Source organism: Cyanistes caeruleus, chromosome 4 (assembly GCF_971803275.1).
Source record: "Cyanistes caeruleus chromosome 4, bCyaCae1.hap1.1, whole genome shotgun sequence".
Classification (NCBI taxonomy): Eukaryota; Metazoa; Chordata; class Aves; order Passeriformes; family Paridae; genus Cyanistes; species Cyanistes caeruleus.
Window position 1 is genome coordinate 2,458,366 of NC_141704.1, and position 18,972 is coordinate 2,477,337.

General features: G+C 39.6%; 1 protein-coding gene across 9 annotated transcripts in view; it reads left to right on the top strand.

Annotated features, from left to right (window-relative positions):
• Positions 1–18,972, top strand: part of CHCHD3 (coiled-coil-helix-coiled-coil-helix domain containing 3) — a 122,539-nt gene that overhangs the window by 55,081 nt on the left and 48,486 nt on the right. For 3 of the 9 annotated variants that reach the window (XM_086886376.1, XM_086886382.1, XM_086886375.1), the window contains exon 5: positions 18,880–18,894. The exons of the other annotated variants lie outside the window; for them this stretch is intronic. In XM_086886376.1, the coding sequence (XP_086742502.1) occupies positions 18,880–18,894 (15 nt within the window). The remainder of the gene's footprint in view (positions 1–18,879; positions 18,895–18,972) is intronic. 9 annotated transcript variants of the gene reach the window in all.

An 18,972-nucleotide genomic window follows, 5' to 3' on the forward strand; every position in this document is an offset into this window, starting at 1 on the left:
CAAGTTTGAGCTCATTTGATGTTTTCTGCTGCAGAATTCCAGAACTTGGAAGTGCTGAGTTTGAGGCAAAGTTCCAAACAGCCAGAATTATCTCAAATCAAATCTGATGGGAGTAAAAAAAGCACAAATTCCTTAGCTTCTCCTGAAGTTACCAATTTTTAGCAGCCCTGAGTGCAGGTTTTGTGGCTTTTTTGGTTGCTCTGGAGAGGTTGAGTTTGTATCTGTAGGACTTGGCTCAGGCGCTGCCTTTTGGGGGAGATGGAGAAGCAGCTGCTGCTTTCAGTGCTTCAGCCTCTGCTCATTTTTGGAGAGGGATCCTTTTCCACATTACCCCAAACTGCTCATTCTTTTGTTTCTTGGGAAATCAGCCGTGAATTTGAGATGTAAAGTGTTGAGCATCAAGAAATAACCAAGACACCAAGCACAGCCAGACAAAACCTGCATTCAGGGCTGCTGAAAATTGGTATCTTCAACAGCAGCTCAAGAATTTTTGATTTTTATAACTCCATCAGATTTGATTTAAGATGATTCCGGCTGTTTGGAACTTTGCCTGGACCTCAGCACTTCCCAGTTCTGGAATTCTGCAGTAGAAAACATCAAACGAGCTCAAACTTGCAAGCAGAAGTGAAAACATCACTTCAACTAAAACAAATTTAGTCAACAAACTGTATCTGACCACAGTGTTTGGTCCCAGATGATCAGTTTGGAGTGTTGGCACTCAGCTCTGGGCTACCAGAGCCAATCCAGAATTCTGAAAAGGCAACATAATGAAAAAAGATCTATTTAAAAATACATCTGCAGATATTAAGAAAGAAATTATCACCTGCAGTTTGCAGCACTTGAGACTTCAGAGTTCTCTCATAAAACCATAGAATTATTTAGGCTGGAAATTGATTTGAAATTGAATCCAACCATTCCCAGCACTGCCAAGGCCACACTGACCACATCCCCAAGTGCCACCTCCACATGGCTTTAAATCCCTCCAGGATGGGGATTCCAGCACTGCCCTGGACAGCCCTTTGGAGAAGGGGTTTTTCCTCTCCCCAGAGCTGTGCTGGTTGAATATTTAAGAAGGAGCCTGGCCAGGGCAGTCCTGACAACTTCCAGTCTTCCCCAGATGAATGAACTCAGAGTGGGGCTTGAAATGGGTGACAGTTATTGAGAAAGAAAAGCAAAAATGTCTTTATGGAATTCCAGGAGAGCTGGGGACAGATGGGACATGTGGAGATCATCCAGCTCCAACCCCCTGCTAAGCCTGGCTCAGCTGAAGGGGGTTGGTTTTCCTCAAAGTCTGTTTTTAGCAGTCAGAATCCCAGGATGGGCTGGGTTGGAAGGGATCCTTGGGATCATCTCATTGGTGTCCCATGGGCAGGGACATCTTCCTCCATCCCAGGTTGCTCCAAGCCCTGTCCAACCTGGCCTTGGGCACTGCCAAGGATGGGGATATTGCTGAGAAGGTTAAAACAGTGAAAAAAAGCTTAATTCTGAGAAAAAAAAACCAACCAATAAAACCCAAATACCACCCAAACCGACCCAAAGCAAAGCAAAGCAAACCAACCCAACCCCACCCAACCCAACCCAACCCAAACCAACCCAACCCAAACCAAACCAAACCAAACCAAACCAAACCAACCCAACCCAACCCAACCCAAACCAAAAAGCCTCTCCCCAAACCTTTATTTTGAATTAATGATTTTTTTTGGTGGAGATCTTCACATGATCATCACTAAGATACTCCTTGGAGCACAGAAAATTAATAAAAATGGGTTTTGAAGACACCAACTTGAAGTTACCCTGAGGCTGAATTATCACAATATTTAAATTTTAATGTATTTCTATATTACCTGGGTTGTTTATAGGAGAGAGCATTGATTGCTTTGCATTCCCAGCATCAGTGCTGATCAAATACTGTATAAAATTGTCACTGCCAGGTTTTCTTTCTGAAAATAGAGACTGAAATACAGAGGAATGGATTAAATTAACCCTGCTGTACTAACAGGTGGGGAAATGAAACTCCTGCTCTCTGATTTTTAATTTTAGAACAGAAAAGTTCCTTCTTCTGCTTCTGGATTGATTTAATTCTTAGTTGCAGTTGCATTGGGGTCAGGGCAGAATGACTTCAGGTACAGCTGATATTTCTCTGTGCATTCCTCCTTCCACCATGGTTTTCATGGATGTAGCAATTAAAAGTAACTTTAAGACAAAATTTAGGAAAAATAAGGATCTGACATGGCGGGAGAGCTCTGTAGAAAATTCTTATTTTTATTTATTTTCACCCTCTGGCTCTCCTGAAGGCATTTAATCCTCGGAGTTCTCTGCCCTGCTTTCATTTATTAGGAATGGTTTTAATTTGAAACATCACATGGCTTTTTCTGTGACAATGCAGATCAAAGTGATCTCAGGTTCCCCACAAATGTTCAGCAGCTCTTTCCACTCCTGGACCTTCAAATAATAAGATTAAATTAATTTGTTCCTGCCTTAGATCTCTCTGTGGGCATGTGGAGCTTGCATGGCTGGGTTTTGTTGCATGCTGAGTGCTTGGCTTTTTTTTTAATTTTAATATTTTTAATATTTCTACATAAAAATAGATTCCATAGTTCTAAAAGAAACCAAACAAAAAAAACCTCTGTGGTTTATTTAAAGCAGGAAAAATTGTGCTAACAAGAATCACTCAAAGCTGTTAAATAAGGAGTGTTTCTAAATTGATTATTTGACATCATTTTTGTTCCTTGTGAAGCTTTTAAGCAATTTTGGGAAAGAGGCTCCCTTAAACTTTGGCTCTTAGGCCTGAAGTTTGAGACCTGTCCCAAACGTGGGCACAGGTGTAAAATATAAATAACTTTTCCTGTATAAATAGATCAATGTTTTGGGAAGAAAGGAGGAGGGCAGAGTGGAGCCAGGTTTGATGATAATGAATTTTATTGATGGAGTTCCAGAGTGCTCCCATTAGCCAGGAGCACCAGTGGGAATGGTTTCAAAATAAATGGGGATCCAGCCTCCCTGTGCACTCTGCTGAGATGGTTCTGATCTGATATTTTTCATAAGCAGATCATTAATTTTTTAAAAATTTAATATTCAGGCAAGTGAGTAAGGTTATAGACATAATTCCTCCTTTAAATCTAAATTTCCTTGCCATTATGGGTTTATGACTGTCTAAACCTCAGTGATAAGATAATACAAACTATTAACCTACTCCATTTAACTTATTCTCTTAGATGTTTTTATTCCTTTTTATCCAGAGGTTGGTTTTTTTCTTAATACCCAAGCAATCTTTGAATTGCTTACAAGAGTAATTATGAATTTCTGAGCATTCCACAGATTTGTATTTTTTTTTTGTACCTCTGGAAGTATTAGAAATCATTTAACTGCAGACATCCCAAGGAAAAGAGCAGAATGATTGTATCTCCCATTCCTCGTGCTGTGGGTGCATCATAATTTTGAAAAATCCATCAATATCTTAAAAGAAAGAAAAAAAAATCCACCAGAAAAGTAGAAAATTCCCTTCTTCCAGTTGCACTTCCCAGTGTTTTTTGGTAAATCAGGTTCTCCAGCTGTAATTTGGGATTTTGTCACCTTTGACCTTTTCCACCCTCAGCTGAAAATTTTCTTGTCTTGATTTACTCCTTTTTGGTTCTTTTCCTTGATCTTTGACTACAAATCTTATTTTTAAAGCTTGTGTGGACCAAGAAAAGGTTTTTTTTACCTCCTGCACTCCACCCTTGAGGGAATCAGGTGCTGAGGGGGTGGAAGAGGTCGTTTTGTGGCTCAGCTCCTCTTGTCCAGTTGTTCTCATAAATTATAATTTTGGAATGACATGAATTATAAAATTGGAGTTAGAACAGGATTTTCTGCTCCTTTCCCATTTCCTTGTTGGTGTCCAAAGGTGAGAACTGAGCCAAGTGAGACCTGGAAGGAGAATCCTCCTCCATCCTGAATCCAGATCCCAGAGCTGCAGATCCTCGTGCTCCTCCTTCCAGGATTCCTGGTTTCCTGCCAAGGCAGGGATTCATCCCTGTGGAAATGGGAGATTCCAACCTGAGTTTTGGCCCCAATTCCTTCTGTGATTTCCTTAGGGAGGAATAAATGTTCAGGGAGAACCTTTCTGTCTTCTGCCTCCTCACCCACCTCCCCAGCAAAGTCTCCCTGGAGCCTTCAGCAGGAGAATTCTATCAGCCCTCTGTGTTTTCTTCCCAGATCCTTCACTTTTTCACCCCATTTTATTTCCCTTTTTCCATAATTCCTGCATTTCTGTGTCTACTTGATTTACCAGTCTTTTTCTGAGAACACCTCAGGAGCAGGAGATGAGCTGTGCTTGGGGTTTTACCTTCTCCTCTACTCAACTTCTCATACATTTTTTAGGTTTTTTACATGTAAATGTGTCAGCAAGCAGAGAGGGGAATAAAATCCTTGGCAAAATTGTTCCTCCCCTAAATAATAGACAGAAAAACTAAATTATACTTGGGGAATAGGAGGATAAAAGTGATTCCTCTCATGGAACTCCAAAGACTGTGAGTGCACCGGTGCTTGCCACCCTCAGCAGTTATTTTATATCATTTTATAATATAATCATAAATATAATATATCCTTATATAATATATTTTATATATTTTATACCTCCAGCTACAAGGGTGAATCTTTGGCTTTTCTGTTGTGCAAAAACTCCATTTAAAATATTGTTGTCACTTTTGAGCAGTTTGGGAATGTTTGTATTAAAGCTTTGGGGTTTTTTGAGGAGCTGAGCAAAGAGGAAATCAAATATTCAGGGACTTTGACACTCCCTGTTATATTAAAGATAAAGAAGACCCTGTAAAAGTATCAATGTTTGGTTTTGGTCCTACAGAACTGAGGGGTAGATTTGGAGTTAAGTATTAAATTAATTATAAACATAAATAAAATATATATTTATAAATATTTTTAAAATATATAAATATATAATAAATGCATAAATAATAAAAATATATTTATATCTAACCACACACACACATGTGCAAAAATTCATACTCAGAGTGAGGAAAAATTCCACCTGTGTACCTAAAAAACACCAAAAAATCCACCAGCTTTTGCTTTCCAGCTTATTTTTGATGGAATTAAGAATTCCAAATCCCTGCCTGCAATTTTTATGTCACTTGACCACAGTTCCATTATTGGCTCTCATTTAATTTGGGTATCCTGAACATTAAATACTTCCATGGTTCCTTGAAAATCAACTTGTTTGCTGCTAGAATATTGATTTAGGAATAAAAATGTGTTGTCTGGAGTATTTCTCTAGTTTTTAGAGTAATGTAGACTTTGGCAGAAGTAAAAGCACTGAAAGGTGAGACCTCCACAACTCCCTGACAGGGAGAAAATCAAACATAATAAAAATGTCTGCTTTGAATAGGCGCATTCTGCTCTGAGAATTGTTCATTGATTTTATCTCAGTTTTTGGGGGTTTTTTGGGTTGTTTTTAAGTTTTCATTGATGCAGCAGCTCTGTTTACACGGAGCACAGACCATGTGAATTTTGGACTTTTTGTGTTACAGATTTAGAAAAATGAAAATTCATGTTCACTTAACATTTTGAACTCTCACAGCTTAAATTTCAGGGAAAACTGCTGTGTCTGTTCTTTTCTTAATCAACTCCTGTTAAATTCCAGGAGATATGAGGTTTTTCCCCATCATTAAATAAGATTATTGCTCACTGTGTGCTACAGATTAAGCTTTCACAGGAGCAAACAAGACTCTCTTGAATTTTAGTTTATAGCAGGAATTTATATATTTTTTGTGTATATATATATATCTATATATATATATATCTATATATCTCTCTATATATTTTATATTGTATTATATATAATATATTTTTATATTTTAATATTATATAATAGAATATTAATAATATATAATTATATATTCTCTATTGTATTTATATGTATTTATATATATTTATATATTTATATATAAATATACATAAATACATATTTGTATATTTACATATTTATATAAATATATAAAAATACATATTTATATATAAATATTTATATATATATTTATATATAAATATATATTTATATAGGAATTTCTGCTCCTAGGGTGATATTCACAGAACAGAGATTCAGGGTTCCAGCTTTTCCTCTGGAATGTCTGAGAGCTGTAAATCACTGCAGGAATGATAATCTTGCTTCTCCCCCAATTTCCTTGTCAGGATCTAGGTGTCCATACACAATTTAATTTGTGCATGGAAAACATTTCCTGCCCACCTGAAAATGGAGTGGAATGGAGAAGATGCCTGACACCACCCCTTGGAATAAAGAGAGGGAAAAATTGTCTTTGCCAGGAGCTGGCTGGGTTTGGAAAGGTGAAATACAGATTTTATCTGTGTTTAAAATCAGGGCTGGAGCCCCTCTGCCATGGAGACAACTGAGGGTGCTCGTGTGGAGAGGAGAAGGATCCAGGGAGAGCTTCCAGAACATTCCAGGGCCCAAAGGGGCTCCAGGAGAGCTGGAGAGGGACTGGGGACAAGGCCTGGAGGGACAGGACACAGGGAATGGCTTCCACTGCCAGAGGGCAGGGATGGATGGGATGTGGGGAAGGAATTCCTGGCTGGGCTGGAATTCCCAGAGCAGCCCCTGGATCCCTGGAATGTCCAAGGCCAGGCTGGACATTGGGGTTTGGAGCAGCCTGGGATGGTGGGAGGTGTCCCTGCCATGGATGGGGTGGCACTGGATGAGCTTTAAAGTCCCTTTCAACCCAAACCATTCTGTGATTCCATAATTCCAGATGCACCAGAAGATCCCTGTGAGGATTTTCCTGCATATTGTTTTTATATAATTTTGGATGGTCAGAGACTGCTACAGAGTAAGATTTATTACAAGAAAAATGGGATTTCTCTCAGGAAAACAGGTTTTTAACCTCTCCATCCATATGTGTGTGTGTTAAATAAAGGCAGAGTGTCAGGTGAACTTGAACATCTGAGTTACCAGGCTGGTAGATGGGATAACTTGCTGATCGTAGCAAGGCAATTAAATGTAATTATAGCTATAAAAATATATATAAATATATAAAATATGTAATATAATCTCTTGTTTCTTGCACTGCAAAAATGTATTTTTTCCCTTTTTGAAATTTCTTTTTGAAATCTCTTAACCTCATACTCCTCTAGTCCTAAAATTTTTGAAAAGGAGAATCTCTTTTTGAGTGGGGTAGAAGGGACCTTAAAGCTTTAAAGCCACCCATACCATGGGCAGGGACACCTCCCACTGACCCAGGCTGCTCCAAGCCCCATCCAGCCTGGCCTCTGACACTTCCAGGGATCCAGGGGCAGCCACAGCTTCTCTGGGAATTCCATCCCAGCCCCTCCCCACCCTCCCAGGGAAGAATTCCTTCAATCCCTAGCCTGGGTTTTTTTCCTGTTTCATTGCAGAGCCACCTCTTGTTTAATAACCTGGATCTCAGCAGGGTGTCGTGTACTCCGTGTTAGAAAGGCTGAATAAACATTTTATGAGATACTTTTCTCTATTTATGATCAGTCATGTTTCGTTCTGCAGATTTTTCCTCTTCCTCTTAAAGGACAGAGCAAAGTTGTAACTCTTCTATCATTTCCAAATTAATCTAATTGGAACAATTCTTTGCCATTCTCAATTTCATGCAAATATCAGAGCCATTACTTGTGCAAATAGTTGGTGTGTCTCTCCACGTTTAGAAAATTAAGAATTAATTCTCACTGTGGGCTAGGACAAGCTGTATTGCATGACAAATAGATTGGAGGCTTGCAGGAAAAAAAAAATAAAAAATAACACTTCACAAATCCAGCAGAGAGCTTTGCTTTCGAGCATTCACAGCGTTGGGCAACACAAAAAGATTGTATAAAAATTGACATGTTTTAGCAACTCCCAAAAGAGGGTGGGTTTGGTTTTTTTTTTTCTCTTTTTCCCCATTATTATAGAAGTACTTGGCTGCTTCTATTTTTCTGAAGCATCCTATTGACTGGGATGAAACCTCTTTTTTAGAAAGCACTTTTAAGTGTTTGCTTTCCCTTCCAGATGCTCTCACCCACAACAGAAAAAACATTCATGTTAAAATAATGGTATTCCTTTAGAAAATGAATGGATTGTGGAGTCTCAGACTCCTGGCAAGCATCCCTGAGAGCCTGAAAAAGGAAAAGGGAAAGGGAAAAGGAAAAGGGGAAGGGAAAGGGATCTTTCCTGGGGCTGCACAAGGAGTTGAACAGAGGGCACAGCTCGTCCTCCTGCATGGGATGGCGCTTCCTCAATTTTGGGGTCATTTTTGGGAGATGCAGGAAGGGCACCATGGATTATCTGGGTAGGGACATCTTATACTGCCCCAGGATGCTCCAATTCCCATCCAGCCTGGCCTTGGACATTCCAGGGATCCAGGGGCAGCCACAGCTGCTCTGGGAATTCCAGCCCAGCCAGGAATTCCTTCCCCAGATCCCATCCATCCCTGCCCTCTGGCAGTGGGAAGCCATTCCCTGTGTCCTGTCCCTCCAGGCCTTGTCCCCAGTCCCTCTCCAGCTCTCCTGGAGCCCCTTTGGGCCCTGGAATGTTCTGGAAGCTCTCCCTGGATCCTTCACCTCTCCCAGCATGGAAGTGGGAAGGGAGAAGCCTGAGGAGCCAGCAGGGGTGGTTTCCTTTGGTGATCCTGGGACATGGAATCACTGTCCCTGTCTCCCAAGCTCTTCTCAGCACTTCTGTTCTTCTTTGGGTTGGAAATTGCTCTTTTTGCTGTCTGGATTTCTCTGTGCTCAGGACGAGGCTGATGCAGAAATTCACTGAGCAGAGACTTGCTCAAGCCATTGGATCCAGTCAGGGTTTGTGGCTCAGCAGTATTAAATTGCTCATTAACTCTTCTTTTCCCTGCTGATGAGATTCTTTATTTTGTTTTATACCTTGAGTTCCATTTAACAGCAGTTCCTCACCCCCTTCAGCTGTTGCCCCAAACAAGGAGAGGCAGCTCTGCACAGAGCTCTGGGTGTGGATCTGCCATCCCCACAGAAATTCTCATCTTGAGTGTGGTAAAAAAAGCTGGCAAGGTCGATTTTAGACTTACTTTGTTTTCCTGGCTGTAAAAACAGCATCACAGCAGCTAAAAGGGGCTGAAATTTGGGACTCAAATCAAGGTTTTTGTCAGAAACAAAAGAAATACCACAAGAAATAAAATAGTTCCTTAGACTTTCCTTCTGCTTATGATATTGAATAATTGACACATGACAGATTCCAGTGTTCTTAATTGTTTTATATATTGTTAAAGGATACTTAATGCACCAAGGAATCCAGAGTAGCTTAAAGTGTGGATGTTTTCAGAGGTAATACAAACATCTCAACTTTTCAGGTTTTGCTGAGTGATCGGCTTCGCTGATAACTTGTGGCAATGAGTTCTGCAGGTTAATTATGCATTTAATTGGTTTCAAATTTGTTGCTTTTCAATTTCACTGTTCACTGAATATTTCCTCGGTCTTGTATTATGAGAGGGAGTAAATAGGAGAGCCTGGCTCACCTTCTCTGAACATTTAATTATTTTGTGTACCTCTCTGCTGTACACAGAGGGGTTTGGTCTTTCTGTATCTCCAGCGTCTTTCTTTTCCAAAGCTCTTCTCTGCAGTGCTCAGAATATAAATATACAAGGAATGACCAGAGGATCTGTGAGGATCTGAATTTTATTTATATCAAATATTGTGATTGTATTGTGGTGCTGTCTTCTCCTTCTCCTTTGCTTCGTAAATCCCCTCCTGTTTTTATCTTGTTTTAACACACAGGACAAGTTTTCCTTGGCTTTTCCTGCAGGAATATCAAGTTTTTCTCTGGGTCTTTGTAGTCAGGATAAAACCAGTCAGTTGACTGGTGCTGACTTGTGCTTCCAAGTTATTTTCTGCTCATCCTCATTGGATCCATCCCTGGAAGTGTCCAAGGCCAGGCTGGCTGGGGTTTGGAGCTCCCTGGGATAGTGGGAGGTGTCCCTGCCATGGCTCTTCAAGGTCTTTTCCAACCCAAACCCATCTGGGATCATCACCTGCCATGATCTTCTCTGGTTTGACCTTTTTGGCCATTTCAATACAATAATTTCTGTGAAATCCTTGAGGATTTTCATTATCACTTGCTTTACATTTTTCTGTGTATAAGATGCTATTGATCCTGTTGGACAGCTGCTTTATTCTTTCCAAGTGTGACAAAAATTTACACTAAACTGTATAAACATTTTAGTAAAACCATGTAGAGCCATGGTTTTGGAACAATCCCTGCAGTGTTAAACCCTTTAGATGTGTCAACAAATGTTCATGACAGGGATGTCAGGAATAGAAATGTCAGCATCAGTCCCTCTCTTCCACATATTTCCTGCCTCCAATTACTTAATTATATTCATAAGTTTGAGGGTTTGTTTAGTTGCCCAGTCCCAAATTTCTGGTACACTCAGATATTCGCCATCTGAACAGGGAAAGGGCTTTAAAAAAAATGAATTATTGTCATTTATTTTTCTGCTATGGTCTTCACAAAGCTCAAGTCTTTGTTTCCCTCCCTGTCTTGCATTAAATCTGCTTTTTCCATCCAGTTTGAATATTTTCAGTGTTTAGAATATTATTTATTTCTGTTAGAATAACAGAAACACCAGCAGAGCTTGAAGTATAATTATGTTAAACACTGCACAGATGTGTAGTGAGTTCCAAGCTCTGCCCTGGAGACTCTGCAATCAAATGAGAAGAGAAATAAAAGTGCAGTGAGTGGAAGTTGGACACAGAAATTCAATGACACGTGTTATAGGATTATATAAAAGGAAGATGCTCACCAATAATCGATGCATAAATCAATCCCAGCCCCATTCAGAGCTGCTCTACTCAAGGTAATAATTCTCTGGTGTTTTTATTTCAGGATAAGTTGTTCAATCTTTAAAGAAAATGCTGAAAGACCAGCATTGTAATTTAGTAATTAAAATACAAAGAGCATTAAATCCTGCTGTGTTCTCCCACTTTCCCAAGGCTTTGCTGGATCTTTGTTTCTGGTAGTAATTTCAAGAGTTACTGTAACTATGTGGTATTAACTTAGGATTTTCACACTTAGTTAAATATTTTATGGATATAAAGTGAAGAGCTGCAAACTGTCCTATTCATTATTTGAATTGAGTTTTCAGAGTGCTGGAAAAAATGAAACAGAGCTAAAAATGGACTTATTAATTGGGGTAAATCTTTAGTTTGATATTTGTGCACACCACTTACCTGTTCTTTACCACGTGAATTTTTTGTGTGTCTCAATGCCAAAAGCTCTTTGAGGAAAGTTGGACATTCCAAAAGTTCACCAAAATTGTCTTCCCTTGGCAATGCTGAGGTTAATCCCTGAATTTCACTGTTAAGTCAGATATTCTGTTTAAAGATTCATTTGTTTCTGAGTTACATCTTCAGTCTGAAATTATCTGCTGGTTACAGTTCTTTTATTCTCAGGCTGAATAGGAAAATCTCTGGGAAATAAAATGGCTGCATAATTTGAGACAGAATCAATGAGTTTTGATGGTTTGTTTATTGCTACTAAATAGAGGAATTCAATTTAACATGATCAAAATTCAGAAAAACACAGATAAAATACCTTTAAGACAACAGATTATCTGTATTTTTAGTGTCTTTTTGAACATCCAAAGATGAAGGTTCTGCTTGCGTTGTATCTTTCAAATTGAGAAACACCTGATGTAGTTACAAGTGACTCAGTTCTGTGTCTTGAGCAGAAATCAATCCCTTGAATAGCAGAGCAGCAATAAATGTCCTTTTATTTGCTATTCCAAAGTGGATTTCCCTCCCTGGGCATCATCACTTTTTTGCCTTCAGTGGGAATTGGTTCTCAGGATAACAGATTGAGCAGCCACTTCCAATGAGGCAACCTTTGCTGGGAGGGAATGATATCAATTCATGCAGAGTTTGGATCACTTGATAGAAGAATTGGGATATTCACAGATGGAAAATAACTCTGGAGAGCGGCCCCTGATGCTGAGAGGCCTCTAATAAACACAAAATACAGGAGGTTTTCAATGGGATTCCAAATGAGATTGGCTTTGAAGTGGCTTCAATGAGGTGGTGAATTTTTATTGCTTTTATTAATGCAGCATCCCTAAGAATTATTTCATTCTTTATGTGCAGTCCATTGAATCTTCAGTTTACAAAGCACGAGAATAGGGCTTTTAAAATGGTGATAATGCTGGGTTTTGGACTGAAGAATGAAGAGTCCTAGGTGGAAAGCTTAAATTTCAAAATTTTCTCTGAATATTTGGGTATGAGGCAACTGAGGTGCAAATTTCTTCTCCCTGGCTTGGTTTTGGACCCCACTGGTGAATTTTTGGAAGGGTGGTGCTTCCTTATGTTTTGCTTTGTTTTACATCATGTTTTGTTTCAAAATGCATCAAATATTGGCTGACTGTGCTTAGCAATAACTTTTCTTTACCCTTCTGTTGTTTAATCCAGGAATTTAAAAATATTTCTACAAAACCATCATTATTATCAATTCTGAACACGGTAAAAAAAATGGCAACGATATTTATGATTTGCTACAATAGCGGTGTAACAACAAAGATGGAAGTAGAACACAGTCCTAAATCAGTTTGCTGACAGGTTTTTTTCCTGAAATTTACAGGATAACGGTCCTCTTGCTCTCTTTTATAGAGAGAAATCCACTTTGGCTCCTATGGAGCAGTCTCTGCTTCTTTCAATTTAGTGAAAAACTACATATTTGACATATGACTGAAACATCAGAAGCTGTCAGCCACGGTTAGAGACAATATTTGAATTGCTACAAATACCTGGCAGCACTACAGATAGTCTTTAAAATGTTTGATCTCCTTGGACTGTGTTGGCTGACTGAAAAGCATGGATAGAGTTTCAGGAATAAGTCATGCCTCTCTTTCATTCCCAGTGACATGCAGAGATGTAATTCAGATTTTTTCAGCGTCTCTTTTTTCCTTTGAACCACGGTTGGATGGAAACACGAGGCTTTTCTGCCTGTTGCTAATCACTAGAATAGTCATGAGTGTATTTTAATTTTTATTTGCAAGGAAATAAAGTCTTCAGAGTCTGTTGTTTTGAAGCTGAACGAACCAGATGGTTCATTCGGAGTTTGGTGAGAAGTGGCAGCTTTTCTTCAGTGCTGATATTGTACAAGGACGGGTTGGACAGGGCTGGGAGCAGCCTGGTCTGGTGGAAGGGCTTGGAATGAGAAGATCTTGAAGGTCTCTTCCACCCCAAACCAGTCTGGGATTCTGTAAATGCTTCTGAAATGTAAATTTCTGGTCACTTGGTACAAATGTGTGATTTTTCTGCTCTCGTTTTGCGTTAGGATCATAAAATAAATCAGGCTGGAAGAACTCGGGGTCCTCTCAAGTGGTTTTAAAACTTCCCTCCTGCTGCTTCTCCTCCGTGAGCTCTATCCCTGCACGGGGTCTGAGGGGCCTTGCAGATGGAGAAGGCTCAGCAGAACTTTCTGTCCCCGTGCTGGGAAGTTCTCAAACCCCGGCTGGACACAACTTTGGGGTGCCAGCTGTGGCCTCTTCCCTGCCCCTGCTTGAGCAGAAACCTCTGGGATCTCTCTGGGTGTGTGTGCTCTCCCTGAATCATCCACCTTCTCCTCCACGTGACCCTCGTTCTGCAGGGGCTGCCCAGGGAGGTTCGGAGCCCCCGTCCCTGGAGGTGTCCAAGGAATTCCTGGAGGTGGCACTCAGAGCTCTGGGCTGGGGATGAGGTGAGGATTGGGCACAGCTTGGCTTTGATGATCTTGGAGGGCTTTTCCAGCCTCAGTGATTCTGAGATTTCCCATGTTCAGCTTTTTATTCTGGCATAATACACTATAACTCTTCTTATTGGGGCAAAAACCTCAATGAATTTCTGCCTTGGTGGAGAGCGGCGTTCCTGTGGGTTTTGTTAGACTCACATTAGGATTGGAATCTGTAACTCTTTTCTTGGCATTTGTACATTTGCGTTTTTCTCCTTTGGTCTATAACGAGATTCAGTAAATGAAGCTTCTTGTCACATCTTCCATTCTACACTAGATCCTTACTTGTTCATAAATTCAATTTTTTCATTTTCTCCATTAGCCTCCTCCTCTCAATGTGATCTTTTTTATCTGCTCAACTCACTCTTTTAGGACTTCATTATTTTTAGAAAATGTACTGTAGCACATTTAATGGTAATTACAAAAGCTTGTTTTAATTACACTTGTCAAAGACTCCGTTTTATGATGCATTATTGGTGCTGCCGTTTCCAATTCCTAACAATTCTCAACCTTTACAAGGGGAAATGAACGTCCCTCTTCTCAAGAGATGTGTCCACATGATTTTTTTTTGTGCTTAGGGATGATTTTATGAGTAGTGATAATTTAAAAGGAATTCTTTGAAGAGGAAGGGACCAGCATCTGTTCCCAAGAATGTCCATAAGTTCCTCGCATTGCCTGTTCAGAATGATGGGTGTATTTATATGCTAAAATAGAAGGTTCAAAATTAAAACTGGGGCAGTTCAACATCCATTAAATGTGGAAATTGGGATTTTTTTTTTTTCTTGGGACATTCCATGCAATGGAAAAGGAGAGTAGTTTTGCTGATTGTAATAATTTATGCAAATAATGCAGCTTTATCTGATTTTATCAATGTGCAAATGTGGATGCACAGGGCTATACCTGGGTGAGTGGGAGAGAAATTCAGTGGATGTCAGATCCCTGGGAACATGCAAGGTCAGGCTGGCCAGGGCTCTGAGCAGCCTGATGGAGTTGAAGATGTCACTGCTTGTGCAGGGGTTTGGGAGATGATCCTTAAGGTCCCTTCCAGCCCAAACCATGATTTATGAAATGCCTAAAAACTGTTTTACCCTGCGACACTCACAGCCTAGACCTGAATTCTGAGCTCTGGAATTCACACCTAGTTCTAACCCATGGATATGCTCATCCAGCAAACCTCAGGTTGGAAAAGGCATGGAAAACAAGTTGGTAGAGGAAGATCATGTTTTGAGAAGATCATGTTTTGAGAAGATCATGCTTTGAGAAGTTCATGTTTGGAGAATATCATGTTTGGAGATCATGTTTTGAGAAGATCATGTTTTGAGAAGATCATGTTTTGTGAAGGTCACACTTTGAGAAGATCATGTTTTGAGAAGGTCGTGCTTTGAGAAGATCATGTGTTGAGAAGGTCATGCTTTGCGAAGATCAGGTTTTGAGAAGATCATGTTTTGGGATCTCTCTAGTGCTGGTGCATCCCACTCATCCTGAGCTGCCAGCAGATCTGTGGGATGGTGCTGAGGGATCATCCTGTGGGATGGTCTCCTGAGGGAGCTGCCACCACTCCCTTTTAACATCTAATCCATTAATTTTTCCTACAGGCTCATTCCCAAGACCTGCAGATATTCCATGTGGGCTTTCCCATGAGAGGAGCCCTCATTGCTGTGCTCAGCATTTCCTTTGGAAAATCCTCACTCTGATGAGACAGGAGCTCTTCCAGCTCTTCCAGCCTCAGTGCCAGGTCTGGAATCCTTGGATGTGCCTTGGGAGGTCACCAGTCCCTTGGTGTCCATGCCCTGATGTTTGCTGAGAAGATCCTGAAGCAAGACCTTCAAAGGACTTTAACCTGGCAATGTTAATTTCTAAATTCAGACTGGACTCTTATTTTGAAACAGATCATTCTTTTCCCAGGAAAACACAAACTGCAGCTATCTCAGCAGTCCCACTGTAAATTTTTGGGATGTTAATGAATTTGGGGCTTGGACTCTGTGCTGAGGGGTAGCTCCAAACCTGGGACTGCCGAAGGTTTCAGGAGCTGAGTGAAATCTGCCTACAAACCGACATTAAACCACCTGATAATGATTTTTTTTTTTTTTTTAATCCACTCCTTAAATAATAGCAATTTATGTCCACACACACCTGGAATCTTGTCACATCCAGCTAGAGATTCCTTTTTTTTTATTTTTAAAATTTAATTATTAAACATAGATTTTCAATCAGCTGCTTGTTTGCTCTGTTCTGTCTCACAGAGGATAAAATAAATGTGGTTTTGTTGTATCCAGTGTGAGCAGGGCTTGGTTTTTTTGATGGCTCTGCAGGTGTCCCTGCAGACAGGTACAAGGTGATTCCTGGAATTTTTTTGCAGGGAAGAAATCCATTTTTCCAGTGATGGCAACTCCTACCAGTGCTGTGCCAAATCCAGGTGATACCTTTGAAAACAAAACCCAGGCTGGCCTTTAAACCTTGGTCCAACTTCCTTGGGATTGAATAGAAACTGTGTTAAATATTGGTGATCTGGTTTGGGTATTAAATTTGGGTGGTTTGGGAAGCAGAGGTGACTTTTTGAAGCTGTTCTTTAAAAAACAGCCAAGCAGAAGTTTTGTTTATTAGAATTTCTTTGTGAAGAAGCAACAAATCTGTTCCAGTATCTCATTTACACCTAAAGGGCAACATTCAGCTAATTGAAAACATGGCTGTCCTTAATTATTTTCCTGCAGCTCATTGACATTCACAGGGATCTTGTTGCTGCAGCCCCATCCATACAATATTACTTTTTGCAGGTTTTTATTTTGGCATTCAGTTCTCCTCTATTGGCATATTTATAGTCTCCTGTATAAATGAATAATTTTATTTATTATTTATTCATTTCAACTTTGCTGTCTCTGTGTTACTGTACAAGTGTCGGGGTGGAAGAAACTCTTTCTTGTTAAGTTTCTTACTTGCCAACCAAACTTTCCATTACTTTCACAACACAGGGAAGCAAAACTTTGGATAAACAGATCATTTAGTATTTTCTATATACTATTTCTCCTTTATCAGTGACAAATCAGGGCAATGAGCAGTAAAATCCAGCTTGTTTGATGATAAATTATTTTGAGGTGGGACAGGGAACGAAACCCAAAAATCCACCCAATAAACAAACCAACTTCCCAAATAAATCAAATTTCCAGGGAAAATCTTCCATTCAGAGTGATATCCTTGGAATAAATGTTATTGAGTTCCCTGATCACAGCAAAACAGAGGAAAGGGATTTAATTAAGCTCAGCTTAAATCCTGGAGGATAAGGATGTTTTTTGTCTCCTCTGTCATTGCTGTGCCCTTGACCTGTTGTGCTTTACATCCTGCAAAGCTCTGCCCTCGTGAATCGTCAGAAATGGGGTGAGTGAATTCAGTCAGGAGCTTCTTCCCTTGGTTTCAGGTTTTATTCCATCCCACTGCCCTTCCAGAGTCAGTTTTAGTTCCAGGTCTTGGACAGAATCATGGGGAGCACGATTGGATTGTAAGAACTGAACCTTACCCGAGTTCTCCTGAGCTTTATGGAATATTAATTCTATCTTTTCTTTTATTAATTCTATCTTTTCTTTGTCACTGGCCTGTTTTGCACAACAGGAATGTTCTGGAGATCTTCTGTGCTTTGGGGATCATGGGATGGTTAGGTATGGAATATTTGCATTGGGTGCCCATGAAGATGCCTTGCAGATATGGAATCTGAAATGTGGAATATGAGATCTGAAATATTATACATGGAAAATGAGATCTGGAATATGAGATCTGGAATATGAAACATAGAATATGAGATATGGAATGTTATATATGGATTATTAAATCTGGCATATGATACATAGAATATGAGATCTGGAATATGAGGTGTGGAATATGAGATCTGGATTATTAGATATTGAATATTAGATATGGAAAAGGAGATCTGGAATATGAGATCTGGATTATTAGATATGGAATGTTAGATATGGAATATGAAGATATGGAATGTGATACCTGGAATATGAGATATTGAACATGAGATATGGAATATTAGATGTGGAAAATGAGATCTGGAGTATGATGTATGGAATATGAGATATAGAATGTTATATATGGAATATGAGATATGGAAATATGGGTATGGAATATTAGAGCTGGAATATGAGATCTGGAATATTAGATATGGAAATGTGAGATATGGAATGTGAGATCTGGAATATTAGATATTGAATATTAGATATTGAATATGAGATCTGGAATATTATATATGGAACATGAGATATGGAATATGAGATGTGGAATATGAGATCTGGAATATTAGATATTGAATATTAGATATTGAATATGAGATCTGGAATATTATATATGGAACATGAGATATGGAATATGAGATCTGGAATATTAGATATTGAATATTAGATATTGAATATGAGATCTGGAATATGAGATATGGAATATGAGATCTGGAATATGAGATATGGAATATTAGATCTGGAATATGAGATCTGGAATGTTAGATGTGGACTATGAGATCTGGAATGTGAGGAGTTCTGGCACAAGTTTCCAGAGAAATTTGGCTGCCCCTGGATCCCTGGACGTGTCCAAGGCCAGGTTGGATGGGGCTTGGAGCAGCCTGGGATGGTGGAAGGTGCTGGGGTTGGAATGAGATGATTTTTCAGATCCCTTCCAAGCCAAACCATTCCACGAATCCGTATTTGGGAGAGGATGCTGTGGGGGGACACAAATCCTGCAGTGAATTTTAGGTGGTTCTGGAACCACCGGCTCTGGGAGTTCATCAGGGATTACCTGTAAGAAACAAACCCTGATCAGTACAAAACATGGGAATTTGGCTGTGGAATATTTCATGGAATGAGCTCTGGAGAACCTGTAATTAGTGAGGCAAGGCTGATTTAAATGCTGGTGGACAGGGAGTGTGCTCCATGGAATTCTGATGGAGAGGCTGGCAGAGGACAGAGTTTGATTCATCTAAAATAAGGCTTTTGGGGGTATTTTTGAAGAAGAGACACCAACAATTTCCAAGTTCTGCATTTTTCCAGATACATCTGACATGCATGTGGAGTTTTTTTTTTTGGCATTGTTTCTGTTCTGTAAATTTATTATTATATAATAAATTTAATTCGAATTTTAACTTTTTTTACATGCTTCAGGACATAGAAACCAAGGTAAGCAGTTGAATAAGGAAACAAGGGAAAATCCAAACTTTTTAATGTACTCCTTGGGTGTTTACTAAAAAAACCCAA